Source organism: Malaclemys terrapin, chromosome 13, assembly GCF_027887155.1.
Source record: "Malaclemys terrapin pileata isolate rMalTer1 chromosome 13, rMalTer1.hap1, whole genome shotgun sequence".
Taxonomy (NCBI): Eukaryota; Metazoa; Chordata; order Testudines; family Emydidae; genus Malaclemys; species Malaclemys terrapin.
In genome coordinates this window covers 6,956,220-6,975,771 of record NC_071517.1, presented here as the reverse complement: position 1 = coordinate 6,975,771, position 19,552 = coordinate 6,956,220, and the positions used below count along the sequence as shown (strand labels likewise).

The 19,552-nt window shown below is 40.0% G+C and overlaps 1 protein-coding gene across 5 annotated transcripts in view; it reads left to right on the top strand.

The window, feature by feature from the left end:
- The window catches only part of CEP112 (centrosomal protein 112), a 291,150-nt gene that overhangs the window by 124,685 nt on the left and 146,913 nt on the right, over positions 1 to 19,552 (top strand). For all 5 annotated transcript variants that reach the window (XM_054048114.1, XM_054048115.1, XM_054048117.1 and 2 more), the window contains one exon: positions 13,265 to 13,400. In XM_054048114.1, the coding sequence (XP_053904089.1) occupies positions 13,265 to 13,400 (136 nt within the window). The remainder of the gene's footprint in view (positions 1 to 13,264; positions 13,401 to 19,552) is intronic.

Genomic DNA, 19,552 nt, shown 5'->3' with positions numbered 1-19,552 from the left:
CTATTGGTCCAAACCTGGGGCTCTCAGAGTCAGAATTCATTTCTGGCATAGTCTATGCTGGAGGCTTATGCAGTGTCTCAGGAGCTGCTAAACCTCTTAGTGCCTAATAGTCTGGCTCTGGCACACCACACAGTACCGATGATACCTTCAGTCCAAGTGCCTATAAGAATGTTATGGACTAGGGCAAAGTTAGCCATTTTTTGCCAGTACCTCCACCTCCAGGGTCTGAACATCCCTGGCCGGTACCAACGGGATCAGTTGCCCCTTAGCAAGAGGAAGCAGACTCATCATTGGATTCTGAGATTGGCTCTTACATGTTGCAGCCCAGACACGTACTGCAACCCTCCTTCCCCCAGGACTTACCCACCGTGGTACCTGTGGAATCCCCAACATTGGCAGTCACACAAAGACTGCTGGCCTGGGCATAACTGGGTCCCAGTCCAGTACCAGTGGCCCTTGTGGAACCTTAGGGGTTTTCCACCAGCATCCAGGTCATCCCCACATCCACCATAGTCTGCCTCTTTTTGGATAAGTGTCATAAATGTCTGCTCCAGAGTCACCAGCTACCTTCCCCTGGTACCGGGACCAAGCAAGAAGTTCTCTCCCTTGAAGGAGTTAATGGAGGCTCTACTTCACCAGCTTTTGGCTTCATGTTCTTCCTCTTCTGATGAGATGCTGATTACAAGGCTCATCAGCAATTGTTGAAGAGGATGGTTGCAGCTCTTGATATTCAAGTGGAGGAGGACCATGAGAAGTCACACAAACTGGTGAACATCTTAGCCTCGACAGAACCCTCTAGAGTAGCTCTTCCAATCAACAAGGCTATTATGGAGAACGTCAAGGTACTATGGTGGATCCCATCATCTCTTCTCCCATTGCAAAGAGGACAGAAAGGAGGTTCTACGTCCCTTCTCGATTTGAGCATTTGTATAACTATCTCTCTCCAGGCTCCCTGGTAGTCTCCACTACTGAGAGAGAGAGAGAGAGAGAGAGAGACACCATGCATTGATGCCAAAAGGAACAGAGTTGAAGATGCTGGACATAATTGGAAGAAAGCTTTATTCCACAGGAGGTTAACAATTTAGGATTGTGAGCCAGCAGATTCTTCTGTGTCATTATGACTTCACCTTGTGGGATAATGTTTTAAAGTTCAAGGACAGGCTACTGGATGAGGTGAAGCTAAAATTCAGGACAGTGGTGGTTGAGGGCAAATTAGTGTCCGGAACAGCTCTCCAGGCCAGTTTAGATGTGACTGACTGCAGCTAGAGCTATGGCATCTGCTATTACTATGCAGTGGTGTTCTTGGTTGCAGTCGTCAGTCTCCCTCCAGAGATCCAAGAGACCATCCAAGACCTCCCGTTGGAGGGTCCATACTTCTTTTCAGAAAACACAGGTGACAGGCAGCATAGCCTCAACGATTCAAGGGTGACACTTGAGTCACTGGACATCCAGTGACATAAATAAAACTGTATTCGCTGCAGCAGTCTCAGTGATACATATTGTTTATGCCTCGTTCCCAAAACCTATCCAGAAGAAAAGTTCAGGTTATGAGAGGCAACTGCCACCTCCCTCCTCTTCTGTACCTGCCAAATCAGCTAGGCAAGCTCAATCTTCTAAACAAGTGTTTTGACGTGTTAGTCATGGATACACCAGTCTCCAGAGTGACATCCTATCCTATCCTATCCTGTTGTTAGCCAATCATTTATCCCACTTCCTAAGTGCTTGGTCTTACCTCAGATCAGGTGGTCTTAAGCATAGTGGAACTGGGATACACCCTTCAGTTTGTTTCTGTTCTTTGACTGTTTGCTCATGTCCATTCCACTTTAGGTGTGCATGTGCTGCATGCACAGTTGCTGGAGATTTTTCCCTCAGAGGTATGTCGGACCGGCTCTAGCACCGTCTTGTGCCACACGCTCATGTTGTTATGCTCATACAAAGCACACGGGATCTTTATAGAGGAAGGTAAATACGCACAGCATTTATTGAGAATACCACAGTTAGCTTGGTCGGCTGGTGCCTGGAGCCGGCCCTGCAAGCAATTTACTTACCAACTTTCGTTCCAAAGTCTCATACACATAAAGACAAAGAAAAGATCCATGCGCTGGTCGTTAGAAGAGCTTTGGCTTTTTACTTGGCTCGGACATTTAGATCAATGTCGCAGCTGTTCACTGTGATTGCAGACAGAATGAAGGGCAATCCTGCGTCCTCCCAAAGAATCTTTTCTTGAATTTCAGTTTGTATTTGTTCATGCTACCACCTGGCTAACATGACTCCCCTGAGCAGGGTATTAGCCTATGCAACCAGGTCTCATGAAATTTTTGCAGCTTTTCACACTCACGTGCCCATCTCGGACATTTGCAAGGCGGCAACTTGGTCAACAGTCCCTACTTTTGCCTCATACTAGGCCATCTCCCCTGAATGTAGAGACGATGCTAGATTTGAGTGTGTGGTCCTCCAGTCCCTGTTCAGGTAGACTCTCAGCCCTCCTCCAGAACGAACTGCTTGTGAGTCACCTACAGTGGAATGGATGTGTGCAATCACTCAGGTTACTAACCTTTCTGTAACTATTTTTCCTAAGATATGTTACACATGTCCTTTCCATGACCCACCCTCCTTCCCTCTTCTACTGGAGTCTATCCAGTAAGAAGGAACTGAGGGGGTTGGGGTGGCTCCTTTCTTTTCACCTGCGCCCAGTGGTGAGAGGCAGCAGGGGGCTCTTGCACCGTCCCAAAGGGTACCACTGGGGAAAAAAAAATCTCTAACATCTGTGCATTGGATGTGCACACAGCTATAGTGGAATGGACACGTGCAACACATATCAAAGAACAAAGGTCAGTAGCCATTTCTTACCCAGGAGGTGGAACAAGGTGACTGTTTAACAGCTCAGAACCAAGGGTACTGTAGCATTGGATAGACAATAAAGAATGGATCCCATTGAAGCTATAGAAGGCATTTAAGGTCAATTCTCGTTACTCACTTTCATATTTAACTAGTTTAAACTAGATTCAACACCTTAGGAAATATGCCTGGAAATGTTAGTGACCACAAATACATCAATATTGTCACTCATTCCAAAAACTGGCACCCTTTAAATAAACTAGAAAATATACAGTAAAATGATGAACTGGTTTAAAAAAGTGACTCAGGATGGAAGCTAATATTTTAACAATAAAAATATCAACCTGCCTACAATATCTTGCATTCAATAGTGCTTTTTGTTTTAAAAGATCCCAAAACACTTAAAAATTTTAACTATGTACATGGAACTATATTCTCCAGGGAATATGAAAGCATTGGCTTAACAGTGTACAGCAATGCAGTTTAGGACAGAAGGTGAGCAAGAATAGAGCTTCAAACAAATACTGCACTTGGGTCTAACTACTCAAGTTAGAATTTGAACAGGACATTGGGGTTACTAGCTCGACTGTATAGATTACTTGTCTGTCTAGGGAGCAAGTATGTAGTAAGCAGTGGGTGGACTTGTATTTGGTAATTTCATATGTTTCAATATTTTATGACATAAATACCAGAGCTGATAATGTCACACAGTAAGGCTTTTAACTTCTGCCTTTTGAAGAAAGTAAAGATTAAATTTGAGAATGACACTGTGGAGAGTATGTATTTAGGAGAACCATTATCATTTACAGTTTTATTGCTGTCTGAGATCATAAGTGATGTTCTGGGAATTCAGGTATGCTTTAAGACTTTAGTGGCTGTATTTGTAAGTTTGTAATTAAGTGTAAATCTCCATATTAAATGCTTGCATAGCCTATTGAGACTTGAGTTCTATTGGATAGCCTTCTTTGCTGCAATAGAAACTGACAATGTTAAGGAATAAGTTCTTGAGAATAGGATATTCTGCTCTTTTAATTACTTATTTTATTATTTGAATTGTTGATTTCTTTGTAATCTTCTGCACAACTAAAATATCTTTGTTTTTACAAACAGAAGAAAATGGATGCAATTAAATTTTAAAGCTCTTTCCACAGCTGTGCCCTCCATAAATCCGCAATCATGCATACCCTGAGACCTGACAGTGGGGCTCATAAAGGTTTTGTCCATTGTCAAGGAATCATTATCCAGTTGTTTTTAAAAGAGAGAGAGAGAGACTGACTGGAATTTTTAGCTAATTGTTGTCTGTGTGATATTGGGCAAGTTACTTAACCTCTGTGCTTTTTCATTCTCCCTATCTGTAAAATGGGCATAATAGTATCTATTTCACAGAAGAGTTGGGAAGTTTTATGGATGTTTTTAAATGATTGTACACAGTCCTTGAGAATTTACATGATAAAAAAAAATTCAGGAAATTCTTACTTAAAAATTCAGTTCTCACTATTCTTCCACAGAGGGCCACAGTCACTTTAACATTGACCCTACATTCATTGACATGATACATCATTATATAAATACTAGTAGCTGGAAATCTGTGCTGTCACACTAGTGTAAAGTCAAGTGTTTTAAAAAAATGGCTGAGAACTTAAAAATTGGATGGTAACAGACTGTAAAAATCCAGTGATGAATGAACCTGATGATATTCTAAGCAAAAAGAGCTGTCAACCATGCTTGTAGCAGTTTGTGTTGCTTCCCACTGACTCAACATTCTAGGCTTCAGAGTGCTGTTGGGAGTTTATAGTGAGTGTTGGGTGTGGCGTTGGGTGGGTGGTTGTGTTAATTTGTGTGTGGGTTGTTTTGTGCAGGGAGAGTTGTGTAAATTTGTGTAGGAGGTGAATGAGGGATGTGTGCTATGGTCAAGGGCATATGTGTTTGGGATAATTGTGTATGCTGGTTGTAGTGTTGTGATGATTTGTGTCTAGGAGATTGTGCTGGGAGATTTGTGTTGATTTGTGAGGGTGGCAGTTGACAAAATAATCCACTCATTTGCACAGTCTCCCTCATACATCCAATTAAATTGTTATATGCAAATTAGCTGTAGAATAAGGATCGAGAAAGTCTCCCCGGGGCACTTTTTTCAGGTTACAGGCCTACTTCTGCACTTCTATGAGTAGAGCCCTGTGGTTCATCTCTGGTTTAGACTGTACCAACAGGCTACAGATCCTCCTGTTTACCACCTGTATTTAGTCACAGCAGGTCCAGCTGGTTTTGGCCCCTGTGATGGGATCCTCTCCAGGACCTGTGACCCAAGCTGGTAAAAGCAGTGACAGAAAACAGCTTGTTCGAAATAAATTATGATTTATCCATCCATAGGAACATCACAAGTAGAAAGAAAAGGGTTAAAAGTAAAAAGAATCTATATGCCTCTTAACCTTATCCTTTCCTTGCCCGTTTAGTCAAGTTCCACTTATCCCAGTCACCTCTGCTGAGTTTGAGGGTCAGCCTGCATCTCTATAGACCTTCTCTCTGAATTCACAGGCTGTCTTTTAACCATTTCAGAGTTCTCAGAAGCTGGTTCATACTGGTTTGTGAGTTTCTCCAAAGGGGATCAGAGATAATTTTCCAGCCTTGGATTTCCTGTATTGTCCATTTGAGCACAAAGCAATTAGAATTGTCTAGACTTATTAGCTTTGTTTGCAGGAACCAAGTTAACTGACTTCATACTTAACAAGCAAACCATCAAACATCAAACCCACAGATTATATAAATTATATAAATAAATAACAAAGAGACTTCTAAGAAGGCTCTTAAATATCTGCCACAAAAGTCAAATTTGTATTTGCCCAATGCTGTTACAGCTTAGTGAGCGCCTAGGCAGAGTTAAGGTGGTTATGAAACCGCATGGGAACTTTAACTGAGAAGTTCCTTTAGTTTTGAAGGGAGTGCTGCATTTGAACTCAAAGCAATTTTTCCTCTCCTAGTCTAGATGAGCTGTGTTGCTGTACCTGGATGGCACTGAAGTGTGGGACACAGCAGTTGAAAAATAGGTTTTAGGCAGTGTCCCCTCTCCCACCCCTCACCATTTTAGACCACATTGCACAAGACAAAAGGGTGGGGGTGATAGAGGAGATCTTTCTATATCGTTGATACTGGCATAAGAAAACTCAAACTGGAAACAGTAGGTTTTATGGAGGTAATGTCCCAGAGCTGTTTCATCTGCATTATCTTTTAATACGTGTAGGGGAAAAACAAGGAAATTGAAACAAAAAGGCATTAAGTTTCAAAAAGTATTTGAGATGTGCTAGAAACCAAATATATATTAAATACAATTTTTTTTATATACTTTTAATGAATGAACTATTGAATATTTACTACCCATCTGAAATTCTCTGTATTCTTTTGTTAGGAAAGACATGTTAAATCATGAGGACAATTGCATTGAAAAGAATAATAAATTCATAGGTCTGGAAGGGGTCTTGAGAGGTCATCTAATCCAGCCCTTTATGCTGACTCAAGGCCAAGTATACCTAGACCATCCCTGATAGGTATTCGTCTAATCCAGAGGTTCTCAAACTGTGGTCCGTGGACCACCAGTGGTCCGCGAGCTCCGTTCAGGTGGTCCACAGTTAGTTCCCTCTAAGGTGTGTGCCTGGGTGGCCGCACATGAGAGAATGAAGGGCCACCACCTAATTAGTGGAGCTGTGTAAGTGTGGCTGCGCTAATTAGGTGCAATGACCCTGGAAAAGATGCACATGTAAGGTGAGGTGGTGGCCTTGGGAGGAATAAGGGGTAAGTGGAAGGGGGCAGTGTGGTGCGAAGAGGGGGTGGAGGGAATTTGGGATGTGCTGGGCTGCGGCGACCAGAGAAAGAGGCGACTTTCCCCAGCTCCAGGACTGCGCCTGCCAGGGAGAGACGGCCCCCTTTCCCAGCCTCAGCTCTGTGGCTGTTGTCATGGGGAGATACCCCCCTCCTTCCCAGCCCCAGGTCAGGGGCTGCCACAGCATGGGAGAGAGGGAGAGACCCCCCCTCCTTCCCAGCCCCCGCTCAAGGGCTGCCATGGAGGGGGAGAGAGGGCACATTCATCGCATTAGAAAAGTAGGACTATTGATATGAAAATATGAGTTGTGTGCTTTTATTTGCAGAACAAAAAAAGTTAATTATTATTATTAAGGTTTTTTTAATATAGCGCTTTTATCCAAAGTGCTTTATAATAGTTAGCTACCGGTACAAACAACATTTGGAAAGATCATTAAGCGGTCCGCCGAGACCCTCAGCAATTTTCAAGTGGTCCACGAAAAAAAAAGGTTGAGAACCACTGGTCTAATTTGTTCTTTAAAACCTCTAATGATGGGAATTCCACAACCTCCATTGGGAGCCTGTTCCAGTACTTAGTTATCCTTATAGTTAGAAAGTTTTTCTTAATACATAACCTAAATCTCCCTTGCTTCAGTGCAACTCCACAGTGATCCCTGGGTATTATAAATTACATTGTTTTCTTTTCCTCAATGTTGTTACCTTTTTTTTTTTTTTTTTTTAAATTACACTGGGATTGTGAAGCTGTTATGGCTTGCAGTCAGCATGCCACTCTCAGAAACTAATAATGATTAAATGTTCCTGTCATTATCCATATTGTAGCTGACTGGTAGCTGGTGTGACTATAAATAACCAATGACTAGATTGTGGCCCTAAAGCAAGCGGATGGTTCCTAAGCCCTCACCTTCCCAGGAACAGCCCTAAAGGCACTGTGTCTCAGATGTCATACCTCTGACTAACAGTCTATCTCTGCATCTTCCTATCTCCTGGGAAGTAATAACATTCTTCTGGCCAACACAGCTGGTAAATTATTACTCTCCTGTACTGGATCTGCTCCAATGACAGTGAGTGGGGAATCTCCATTTAGTCCTCACTCAGCTGCTCCAGGGAGGGTGTAAGTGGGTGACTAGCCTTGCCTACACCTACTGGCATGAACCTAAAGTCATGGTAGCCCACACTGGGATGTATATAAAAGTTGGATTCTTAATCCACTCTTATTCCCTTGAACAGGCACATAATCCAAGTCAGAATCTGATCTCAAAATTAACATAATGGGCATTATCTAGCTTCCATAGAAAAAGCTCTCCGTGATTTCAGTAGTTGCCAAATGCCTAGGTTAGCCAAATACATCCATTTTAAATGGCAGGAATACTTAGCAGAAGGTAGACTATGCTAATGTGTTACTTTGAAAATTCTTTTTCTTTATTTTTAAGGGAATTGAAGTGGCTGGCACATGACAAATCTCAGGACTGTAAATGAAGCCATCTGTGTTAATGCTGTCTTCACAACTATTTTTGGGATAGAAAACATAGAAAGGGAGAGAAATTTTGCCTTACTGCGGCATGTTTCACACTGAATTTTAGTACATACACCTTGCTCATAAACTGGATATTTCATACTTTTGTTCTCTGTGTCCATGCCGTTAGGCTTCAGGAAAACACACTCTTCTGTAAAATACATCTTTGTCAAAGTTATTCCTTCATCTCCATTTATAGGTTTCACCAACCTTTATAAGCATTAGGCTGCTCAGTCCCTATAAGTGGGTTTCCACAGCTGCCAGAAATGTAAGAGGACATGGCAAAGAACTTACATAGTCATGAATCTGACTGACTGGTATCATTTTAACAAGAAAACATTAAGGACTGTTATGACCTACAAACTTTCAATATTACTGAAAAACCCTATCAACTACAAATTGTGTGTATGCTGAGCAGTGGGGGTATGAAGTAAAATTAATCACCCAGGAATGTGGTGTGTGTGCTTGTGGGGGTGTGTGAGAGAGAGAGAGAATTCTGAAATGTCATAATGAATAGAAGATTTGTGTTTGGTGGGTTCTTTATGCTGGGAATGGGTTGTTTATAAATTGGCTTATCTTCCCTACCATTCTGCCAGTGTTGCCTTTTTATTTAATTTTTTTTTATTGTGTCATATTGTGGTAGGCATCCAAAGGCCCTTGGGAACCTTACTCACAATAATACTGGTTCATACTACATCTGAGAGAGCCTCTTGAGGTTATTCTATCTCATGTAAATCACTGGACCACCACTGTTTTCCATTGATTTGATTTGTAATACTGTAATAGCTTACTGCATTTGATTATTACATCCAGGAAGACATTCTAGAAGCTAAGGGAAATGATTATGATGAAGCACTAAGGAAAAGTAAATAAAAACATTTTATATTCCATTTATAAATACACTTCACAGTGCTTCTTCCTCAAATTGCCATCCTAGACTTCATAGTCAACTTTAACTGCAATGATTTGTGCTTGTGTAAGACGTCTAATTCTGTTGCCTTACCTTTTATGCACTGACACAAGAGGAATTTGCTGCTTTTTTATAAATAAATTGGGGCCAAAGAGTAAATTCACCCTTTTTTTTATATTCATGCCGACTCAGCTTTAGGGGATTTGAGTGATGTAAGTGTATTGTACTGGGCCCCACAACTAGTACAACAGAAAAAATAATCTTCAAAGTGAATATTTTAGTGCTTCATGCAAAGCACACTGCTCAATGTCTGGGGGAAAAAATAAAGCTGCTCTTACATTTGTGAACCACAGTCCATTGTTGTACATGTTTTCTAAGCTCCAATATAAATCTTAAATGTATAACAAGTAGACAGTACTGACGCCCACACCCTTGAAAAAAATGAAGTCTTATTCCTGATTATAATGAGCATGTTGTATCTGTTCATGGGATTAAATCCTTGAAATAAAGGAAGGTACATAAAATCAGATTTCTAAAGGTTAAGTAGAGTTCATTGCATTTATTTCATAATATTTCAGTATGAAACTCTAGTCTTCAAGGAAGTAGATGCATGAAAACCAATTAGGAAGTTCTCTAATAGCATAAAGAGTGACACCTCCTTTTAAATTTAGTTTTATCATCACATTATTGGGTAGACAATGAGTTCCATTGTCTCTTGTGAATTATCAGTGGGGATATGTTTGAATAGGCTGTATGTTTGTTTTTACTTCTTATCTGGAATTGATGCTAAGGCTTCAGATGGACAGGAGGAGTAAATTGTCTCCCAGGATTCAGTCACCTAGGGTAGGGGCCCTTGGGGAGGATTAGAAAGACATTGAGGTTCCCCCTCACGATGTTTCCTCTAAATTAATTCTCCTAAGCAGCACCTTACTGGTGGCATTTTGCTAGGATCTCTCCAGTTTGTCTGCTTTTGTTACCTCACTTTAAGGAGGTTCTACAATGCACAGGGACCCAGCAGAAAATTAATTCAACCTATGCTGTATTAATTTTCCTGTAGAATCCCAATGGGGCTGGAAGAGGGGGGAATGATGCATGTTCTTCTTATCTCTGCTTTGAGCCTTCTCCTTCCCCAATTTCTACAGGCAGATGCCACCCTCCCCCCCCACTCCCAGTGCGTGGATTTCAGGGGGATGATTGAGTCTAGATATGAAGGTAAAGTATCTGGCTCAATGCATGACTCAACTGTCATGTGTCATGTGATAGTGGAAGAGTATTCCTGGCAATTGAGCCATACTTAGTACATAATTTGCCTGTGTTTTTGTATTTGTAAACTGTATGAAATATCATTAAATCCATAGCTCCTGACTATCATGTGGTATGGTACAACTTAAAATGTAGCCGTTCCCTCTGCACATTGAATCTAGAGATAAAATCATATGTTGGTTTTTTGCCACTTATCTGGGTATAATCTTTGGAAAGGGAGAATGGTTTAACAGTTCAAGCATAGAATTAGGAGTCAGGAGTTCCGAGGTCTGTTCCTGGCGCAATCACTGACTTGCTGCGTCATTGGACGATTCGCCTAAACTTGCCATGCCTCAGGTTTCCTGTCAGAAAAATGGGGCTCCCTACCTTCCTCACAGCAATATTTTGAGAGTAACCCAATAATGATTGTAAAGCATTTTGAGAGTCTTGGGTAGAAGTTACCATAGAATTACAAAATGTTATGAATCATCATTATTTTTCTATTTAAAGTGTGAAACATGACAAAAACAAAGGAAATGCAATTAAGTATATGTCAATCTAAAGAACTTGGTCTTCTTGGATTTAATGAAACATGTGAAAAGTGTGCTAGTGTAAAAGAATATGGGGAGACCTAAATTGTTCAGACAAGATCATAGGGAATGCAAAGGAGGGTGAGCCAACTTAATATGTATATAGTTTTAAAAGTAACTGAGAAGCAATATTTAATTTCATAGGTTAAAATAAGGGACTGTTACAGAAATAAAACAATGTTTTGTATAAAGAAAAAGCAGCTGGTACTAGTTGTTTGTAAAAAGAACAAGCTACTGGTATGTAAGTGGGTTGGAAATGTGGTGCATTAAATTCATGTAGAGGATTGCATCTTTACGCAGTCCATAAAAGGAAACTAGAAAATGGAAATGTTTTGGCATTGAGCATAAAGAATGTTTGCCTAAGGGTTATATATATCAGCTAACAATATTACGGCGAGAGCATAAAAAGGCTAAGGTGGTTGACAAAGAAAAATGGCAGAACTGTTTTCACAAGGATATTTCCAATGTATTACGTGAGAAAAATCTAACAAAGTATCATAATTAAAATTAGCATGTAAGTCTTTTTGTTGTGCCCAGTTCCTTTTTTACATGGAGGGGAGGAAAAATAGGTATGCTCTATATAAGGCTGGGTCTACACTACCCGCCTGAATTGGCGGGTAGAAATCGACCTCTCGGGGATCGATTTATCGCGTCCCGATGGGACACGACAATCGATCCCCGAATCGACGCTCTTACTCCACCAGCGGAGGTGGGAGTAAGCGCCGTCGACGGGAAGCCGCAGAGGTCGATTTTGCCACCGTCCCTACAGCGGGGTAAGTCGGCTGCGATACGTCGAATTCAGCTATGCTATTCGCGTAGCTGAATTTGCGTATCTTAAATCGACCCCCCCCCCTCCACCCCCCGTAGTGAAGATGTAGCCTAAGAGAATTCTCAGTCTCTTACGTCTGAGTTGTCCTACAGTAATACAGGTCAGCAGAAATATAGGGTATTTTTTCAAATATATTTTTGTTGTTACATGACCATTTAGTTTTCTGTGTGTATTTAGCCATAACCTACAACAGTTATTTGATCTTTTTGAGGATAGAATCCTCTCCTAATCCCCCAACTTGTGAAGATTTAAGATGCTTTCTTTGTCAAAGTTTGTTATGAAAGCAATAGAAGCGGGTGGGAATGCAGCAACTTCCAACATATTGGAGTTGGCAGCTCCCAGACCTTTATTAAAAGATTGCTTGTTGATAGCGAGCTCAGTGCTGGCAGGGTGATGGGATAGATAACTGTTGGTCTTTTCCATCTCTAACGTGTCTGATTTTGATGGCAATCATTTCAGTCAAGAAATGGGATATTCACCATAAGGGGCTATCCCTGCGTATAAAATGAAAATGTGAACCAGAACCACCTAGTAGATCCAGGCCTTGTTTTAACTATTTTTCTGTTGCTATTTATGCCACCATGCTATGCCTCTCTATACTAAAAGGTGTTTGTATGATCTGGCCTTTGATATTAAAAATGTAATATCCTTAAACATTTCCTATTAACTTATTTTTCTTCCTTTCAAAAGTTTGCATCAAAATGTTTAAAAATTATTTACGAATTAGGACAGTGATATGTCAGTACAGTGGCAGATGCCTATGATTTTTTGCTTATGTATATATTTTCATCTGTATATCGTGATAGTTTTGTTACATCTTGATAATTTGTAAATATTTTAAAAATAACAATGCAAATATGTGTACAGGTTCCTAAAAATAGTAGTTCGTTCTTTGATATATTAAGATACAGTGCCTTGGGATAATAAGACTTGGAAATTTAACTCATCACTTCTGTAAAGGCTGAATGGATGTCCTAGTATTAAGGGTTTTCACTAGATTTGACTATGCAGGTACCATATGCCTCATGTTTTCAACACTTAATATTTTGATATATGCCAGGCGGTTGAATAATCCTGTCTCCCCCTTGGCAGAGATGGTACAGGGGACATGATCAGTTAAGGGAACAATATAGTCTTACTGCAAAGCCTTTTTTTTTTTCTCATTTAAATATCAGTGGAAGATACATTATAGTTATTGAAGGAAAGGTTAAAGAAAAAGTTTATATGTGGCACAATAAAGCTGTATCATTTAAGCTGTTGTATCTTAATTGAAGGCGGTGTTGCTTTCATGATATCCGTATTGGGTTGCTAAATCCAATAAGAGAAAGTGAAAATCATGCTAGACTTCTTACCCAGGTTACTGTTCTGTTCTTCAAAGTATTACTAAGGAAAGTTTTGGGCATAAGCTGGGACAGAAAATTGAAACCTGAATACTATTTTAAACTGATAGGGTTAAAGGCCTTTCTTTTACACCAGCACACTTGTTCTTTTATTTGATACTTGAACTCTGAAAATGTTCTGTGACTTTCTAGGGAGAAGGAGGAGCAGCTGACTCGGGTGACAGAGGTACAGAGGCTGCAGGCCCAGCAGGCAGATGCTGCCCTGGAGGAGTTTAAGCGGCAGGTGGAGCTGAACTCAGAAAAAGTCTATGCTGAAATGAAACAGCAGGTGAGAAGGTCACAATGCCAGCCTTTCTGAAACGCTGTCTCAGTAGGATAGCATATTCTGATCTTCTCATGCCAGAAACATGTTTCACTTGATAGTGCTACATCAAAATCTTTCACAATGTAGTGACTTTGCTAGCAAGTCAGAGGGGGCTGTTAGCAGTTGATTCATCTTTATAAGAAAGCCAGAATTGTCATTGTTACACAGCTATCTACAGTTGTATTACTGATTAGAGCTTTTCCAGGATTCAGAGTAAAATGTCTTAGTCTATATACTTTTATGGAACAGTGTCTATACTTTCCCACTTTTTCAACTTTGTCTCTCTGGCTATTCTTTTAGGGACATGTCATTCTCCTATTAATGGGAATTTTGCAATAGTTTCAATGAGAACAGAGCCAGGCTCATTCTAATGGTGGTCACTGATGAGCAGATGACAACAAAAGCCTTTTTCCCACTTGAAAATTACTATTAACGATCATTTATTTACATACTACTTCGTGTGATAGTCATTTTACAGAACAAACTAGATTAATGTATTGTCCCGAAGGAGCTTAGAGATATCACACGAGTGAGAATAATGAACAGTAGAGTGGGAAGGGATGAGAAATAAAGGGAGACGCAGGTACATGGAGTGGCCTACTAATGTCATAAAAATGCTTATGGTATCTCAGTCTAGTGAATTGACCTGATTCATTCTGCCTTGCCAACTTGCCTCTTTAATGGGAAAATCCAGTTGTTTCTTATTACAGGATGATGTAGCATGAGACTTACAATGGATTTAAGGGGCAACTGGTGGTAAAGCACCTTGGTGAACAGTTCTATAAACTAGAGATTGCTTCAGTTCTGAGGCTTTCCTCTTGCTCTTGCATTGGAGAGCAATAGAAATAGTGGAAGATGTGATCTTGTTGCAGTTGCCACTTCTAGCCATCCATAGATCTCTATAAAATATCATTTGTGCTTCAGAATTGTTTGGGATGAAAGGAGCTATATGAATGTATGATACTATAAGAATCAACAACTTCTTAAAGGGATCGCTTCCGCATAATCCATATACAGCGTAGAGAGAGATAAGATTTTTTGTTTACTGTTTTGTTTCAGTATGAAATTGATTTGGTAAAATGATGGAAAAAGAGTAAAAATGATATAAATATTTACCGGTAACTGAAATGAAATATAGCATAAACATAATTGAGATAAATACTATACAGATATATACGTCTTATTCAGAAATCATTAACTTTTTAATTCATATTAGTGGTGTAATACGAACCAAATATTGGTGAGAAACAAAGCAGTAGTGCTAGAAATTTGATTTTCATTCTTTTCAACAAAATAAGCAACCTTTCAACTTTGCGTGCAGTCTATATTTTTAACAATTGTTGTTTTTGTTGTGAAATGCTGGTTTTGCTTCTTTCAAAATCTTCAGTATAAAAGCAGCAGAGCTGTAAGGCATCTTCTGTTTTAAAAGTCTTGTACAGAGAGCAGATAATGGAATTTTGAAATAAAAAAGCGGAGTCTGTTTTGAAAAGGCAACTTTTATTTTGCAAACTAGACCCATCAGGGCAATAAAACAGGCCCTAAAATTTCAAAGTCACTGTCCTACATTTTTCTCTAATCTGAATCTCTCCTTTTTTACTTAAATTACTACATTTTACTTCTGCCCCAAGTGAGAAATATATTTTAATTCTTATTGAAGATATGGTTTCATTGAGCCAGAAAGATTGGGCTCATGATTTAATTATTTTCAAGAAAAAGTTTGCGCAAAATAATCCTGAAAATACATTCATCATGAAGTGTGTGGGTTTTTTTTAATTTCCTTAAAAAGGAAACAAAAATCTGAAATGCTCCAGGAAATTTAAAAATACATTTCATTGAATTCCATAAAACTGCTGTTTTTTTTTCATTTTCTATGTGCTGAATACCATTCCATTTGTATGTTAAATACAGAGAGAGAAAATGTATTTAAGATAACAAAACTGTTCTTTCTTTCGGCTTCATTCACTGATGCCTCAGTCCAGGTTTGTGATACCTTCAGCTTCATCCAAAGTATTGTTGTGAAGGCCAAGATTATAATAGGGTTCAAAAAAGAACTAGATAAATTCATGGAGGATAGGTCCATCATTGGTTATTAGGATTGGCAGAGATGCAAAACCATGCCTTGAAGTGTCCCTAGCCTTTGTTTGCCAGAAGCTGGGAATGGGTGACAGGGGATGGATCACTTGATGATTACCTGTTCTGGTCGTTCCCTCTGACGCACCTGGAACAGGCCACTGTGAAGATAGGATAGTGGGCTGGATAGACCATTGGTCTGACCCAGTATGGCCGTTCTTATATTCTTATTGAATTGTGGTGAGAGACTGCCTTATGACAATGTCAAGCAGTGGTTTGTGTGGTCTTACTGAATGGAAATGGTGGATAGTGTTCAATAATTGACTGTTTTTGTTCATAAACAAATATCATGGTGTGAAACTATGGCGGAGAAAGAAATATAGAAGCTATCTAAGACAGTAAAATATTTATGTGATTTATTTTAATTCATCAAAGAGATAAAATGTTAATGGCCAAATTGTCAAAGGAGCTTTCTGAATGGCGCTGCAAAACCATCGGCAAATAGTCCCACCTGCATGCATTTACCCTCTATTTTCTGCAGTTGCTAGTTTTAAAATGAGTAGTTTAGGATGCTTCTTTGAAAATTTGACTGAATATCCTCTTTGCTATAGCAGGCTGCCCTAGTTATTATCATCATTGTGATCTTCTCTTTCTTTTTATTTGTATTACGGTTTCGCCCAGAGAGCTGAAAGAAAATTGGGGCTCTCTGTATTAGGAGTTGAACAGATAGATAGGAAAACCCTGCCTTGTCCTGAGGAGCTTACAGTTTGGGGCATGCAGATAATGGCTTGTGTTCAGTATTGAACTGATTTTCTTGGCAAAGAAAGAACAACTCAAAGACCAAATCCTTTTAATTCCCTGCCTTAGATAACTGCATTTGACGTATAGCTTAGGAAGTGTCATTAGTCTAGTGCTAGCTACTGCTGTTTCACTGTAATAATGCTGTCAGTGTAGACCTATTCTGGAGGAAGTTCTCCTCACCTGAGACAGCTCTCCTCCCTCTCCTCTCCTCTCCTCACCACAAGCTGGAACTTTGGGGATAGAGTGAGGAAAAAAATGGAAGAATTCCTTGTCTGTGGTACATGAAACCACCACCACCTAAGGCAGTGGTTCTCAAACTTTTATGCTGGTGACCCCTTTCACATAGCAAGCCTCCGAGTGTGACCCCCCCCCATATAAAATAAAAACACTTTTTATATATTTAACACCATTATAAATGCTGGAGGCTAAGTGGGGTTTGGGGTGGAGGCTGACAGCTTAGACCCTCCATGTAATAACCTTGCGACCCCCTGAGGGGTCCTGACCCCCAGTTTGAGAACCCCTGACCTAAGGCATTATCCACCTGATGTGTAAGACATTAGCAAGGTTGTTAAATTACATAATGATGAGAGAAATCCATCACAAGTGAGGAACTGCAAAACAAATGCTTACACAACATTCTTTATTTGGCTCATCATTGTGCTTTGTTATTACAGGAGTTCCAGTGCAGTATGAGAGTATGTGCTGTTGTACTTAGGCCTGGGAAAATGAGTTAAGCAATAGTTAGCCATAATTTTTAATCTTCATGCTCTTATTGGTTTGTATCAGTCTTTGTTTAATTTTTGTGTGTTTTGCATACTGACTCGGATTATTGTTTCCATCATTGGGATATTATATTTTAATTTCATAAACACTCAACACGCTAAGGTTAAACAATGAAAAATTGTAATAGTGAAACACTGTGTAAAATGATACGCTAATTTAAAGAAATTTGTTCATAGCTGAGAATTTCTTTTTTTAACATAAGAATGGCCACACTGGGTCAGATCAAAGGTCCATGTAGCCCAGTATCCTGTCTTCTGACAGCGGCCAATGCCAGGTGCCCCAGAGGCAATGAACAAAACAGGTAATCATCAAGTGATCCATCCCTTGTCGCCCATTTCTAGCTTCTGGTAAACGGAGGCTAGGGACACCATCCCTGCCCATCCTGGCTAATAGCCATTGATGGACCTATCCTTCATGAATTTATCTAATTCTTTTTTGAACTAGATATGCAGTAGATGTTCACATTTTTACTGTTTGAACTAACCAACTGTTAAACATTTTGTCTGTATGTATATTTCAGATATTATTGATTTAAGGCAGAATTCTGACTAGTTTTACGGCATGAGTAGTCTGTGACTTCAGTAAGTAGTAAGGTACTATTCAATGAACAAGAGCATCAGAATATGGTCCTTAATGTTAAAACTTAAACGTACTGAGGCAAATTATGCACTCAGTAAAACCAGTGTAAATCTGGACTGACTCCCTCGAACCTAGACTGTAGGAACCATTTGGGGCAAACAGGGTTGGTGAAGTGGGAGGTTGTGCTACCCACCTTTTACTCCCATTGATTTTGTGAGAGCTGTAGGTTATTAACACCTATTGATATCAGGCCCACAACGAACAAATAGATACATTAAGAGCTGATAAGTATTACCTTACATGGAGGTAGTCCTATTGTTGACTATTATAAAATTTTAGTATTATGCAAATTATTTGATATATGAGAGCTGTGCTGTGCTTGTCTGAGTAAATGTCTATGTAGTGATTTAGGAGAAGATTTTTGATAGAGGATTTTTTTTTTTTTTTTTTAGAATTTACACTGTTAATATAACAGGCATTCCATTAATGTGTGGTCTAACCTTATTTTGCTCACAGTACAACAGAAAGACGTCTCCATCTGGACATCATTTATTAACACTTGATCTATATGATTGTTGTGGTAAAACTTGACATTTTTGGGAGAATCAGCACTTTGGCAACTCTTTGATTTAAGTAAATTTCCAGCCATCTAACTAGCTCCCTCCCTGCCCCCAACGCTGCCCATTTGATTTTGAAATGCTTAATTAGGCACAGTGGAATGTCTGTTTATTTCTTGTACTTTATTGGAAAGAATTAGATTGGCAATAAAATTTTGCCTTGAAATACCTTGACAATTTCTGGTTTAATGTTGAAATTTTCAGTGGTTTTTTTTTTTAAATTGATGATTGTGGGGGAAAAAATATCCCTAACACAAGTGCCCATTTACCATTGCTGATTTGTCTGTGAAGGATTGAAATGAATTGAAGTGAAAGTAGCAAAGTATATGGGCATATTTCAAAGGATCATGTCATTACTTAGAAAGTAGTCTCTAATGGCAGAAAAAATTAGAATATTTTTGAGCGTTTTGGTGGAGAGCATTAAATGGATGTTGCATCTACTAAGAATTATCTTCTTTGGATTTACTGTTTAATGAGAGCTTCATTGTGCCAAGCCTTTTGTGACCATATAGAGGAGTAGAAGCAAGTAAGAATCTCCTTTCCCTTGCATGGCCACTTAAGGTCTGCCTGTATTGCAACTCTGGTGCTAGGGGGGAGAACAAAGGGCTGTGTGCCAAATGCTTCCCTTCAGAGCAGAGAGGGAACAGGCAATAGATGGAGCAATGATTTCTCCTATGCAAGCTTCAGCCAGTGGATCTGACTGGCCAGTTGGAGAGGATTATGGTGCACCCCACAAACGGGTGTCACAAATTACTCTCCAGCCTCTTGGGTATATGTTCGCCTGTGCAACCCCTGGCAGCAGGCCTCCCACTCCAGGTCGACAGACTTGGCTTACGGAGTTTGAGCGACTTCTTTAAAAATAGCTGTGTAGAGGGCCCTTTGAAGTTGCATCTTGGGCTGGAACTTGGGCTTTGTAGAGTACCCCCTTCCTTAGGCTTCAGAGTCTGAGCACCAGTCTCCAGCACGGTCTGTACAGCTATTTGTAGTGCGGTAGTGTGATCCTGAGTCTGTCAACCCTGGCTGGGGGGCTTGCTGCTGCTGTCTGGTATCTCTGAAACACAGTGCCTCCTCTTATTCTGAGGTGCTCAAGTAGCCCAGCTAGTTTACCCCTGGGTTTCTAACATAGCGCTGTGGGATTAATTATACCAAAAATACTCCAGTTGACTAATTCTTTTGCTTTCAGTGGGGCACCTTTCAGAGTAAGGTACTGTACTACCCAGTGTGACGAGTGTGGCAGAATTGGGCCCTATATGTTCATCCTAAACG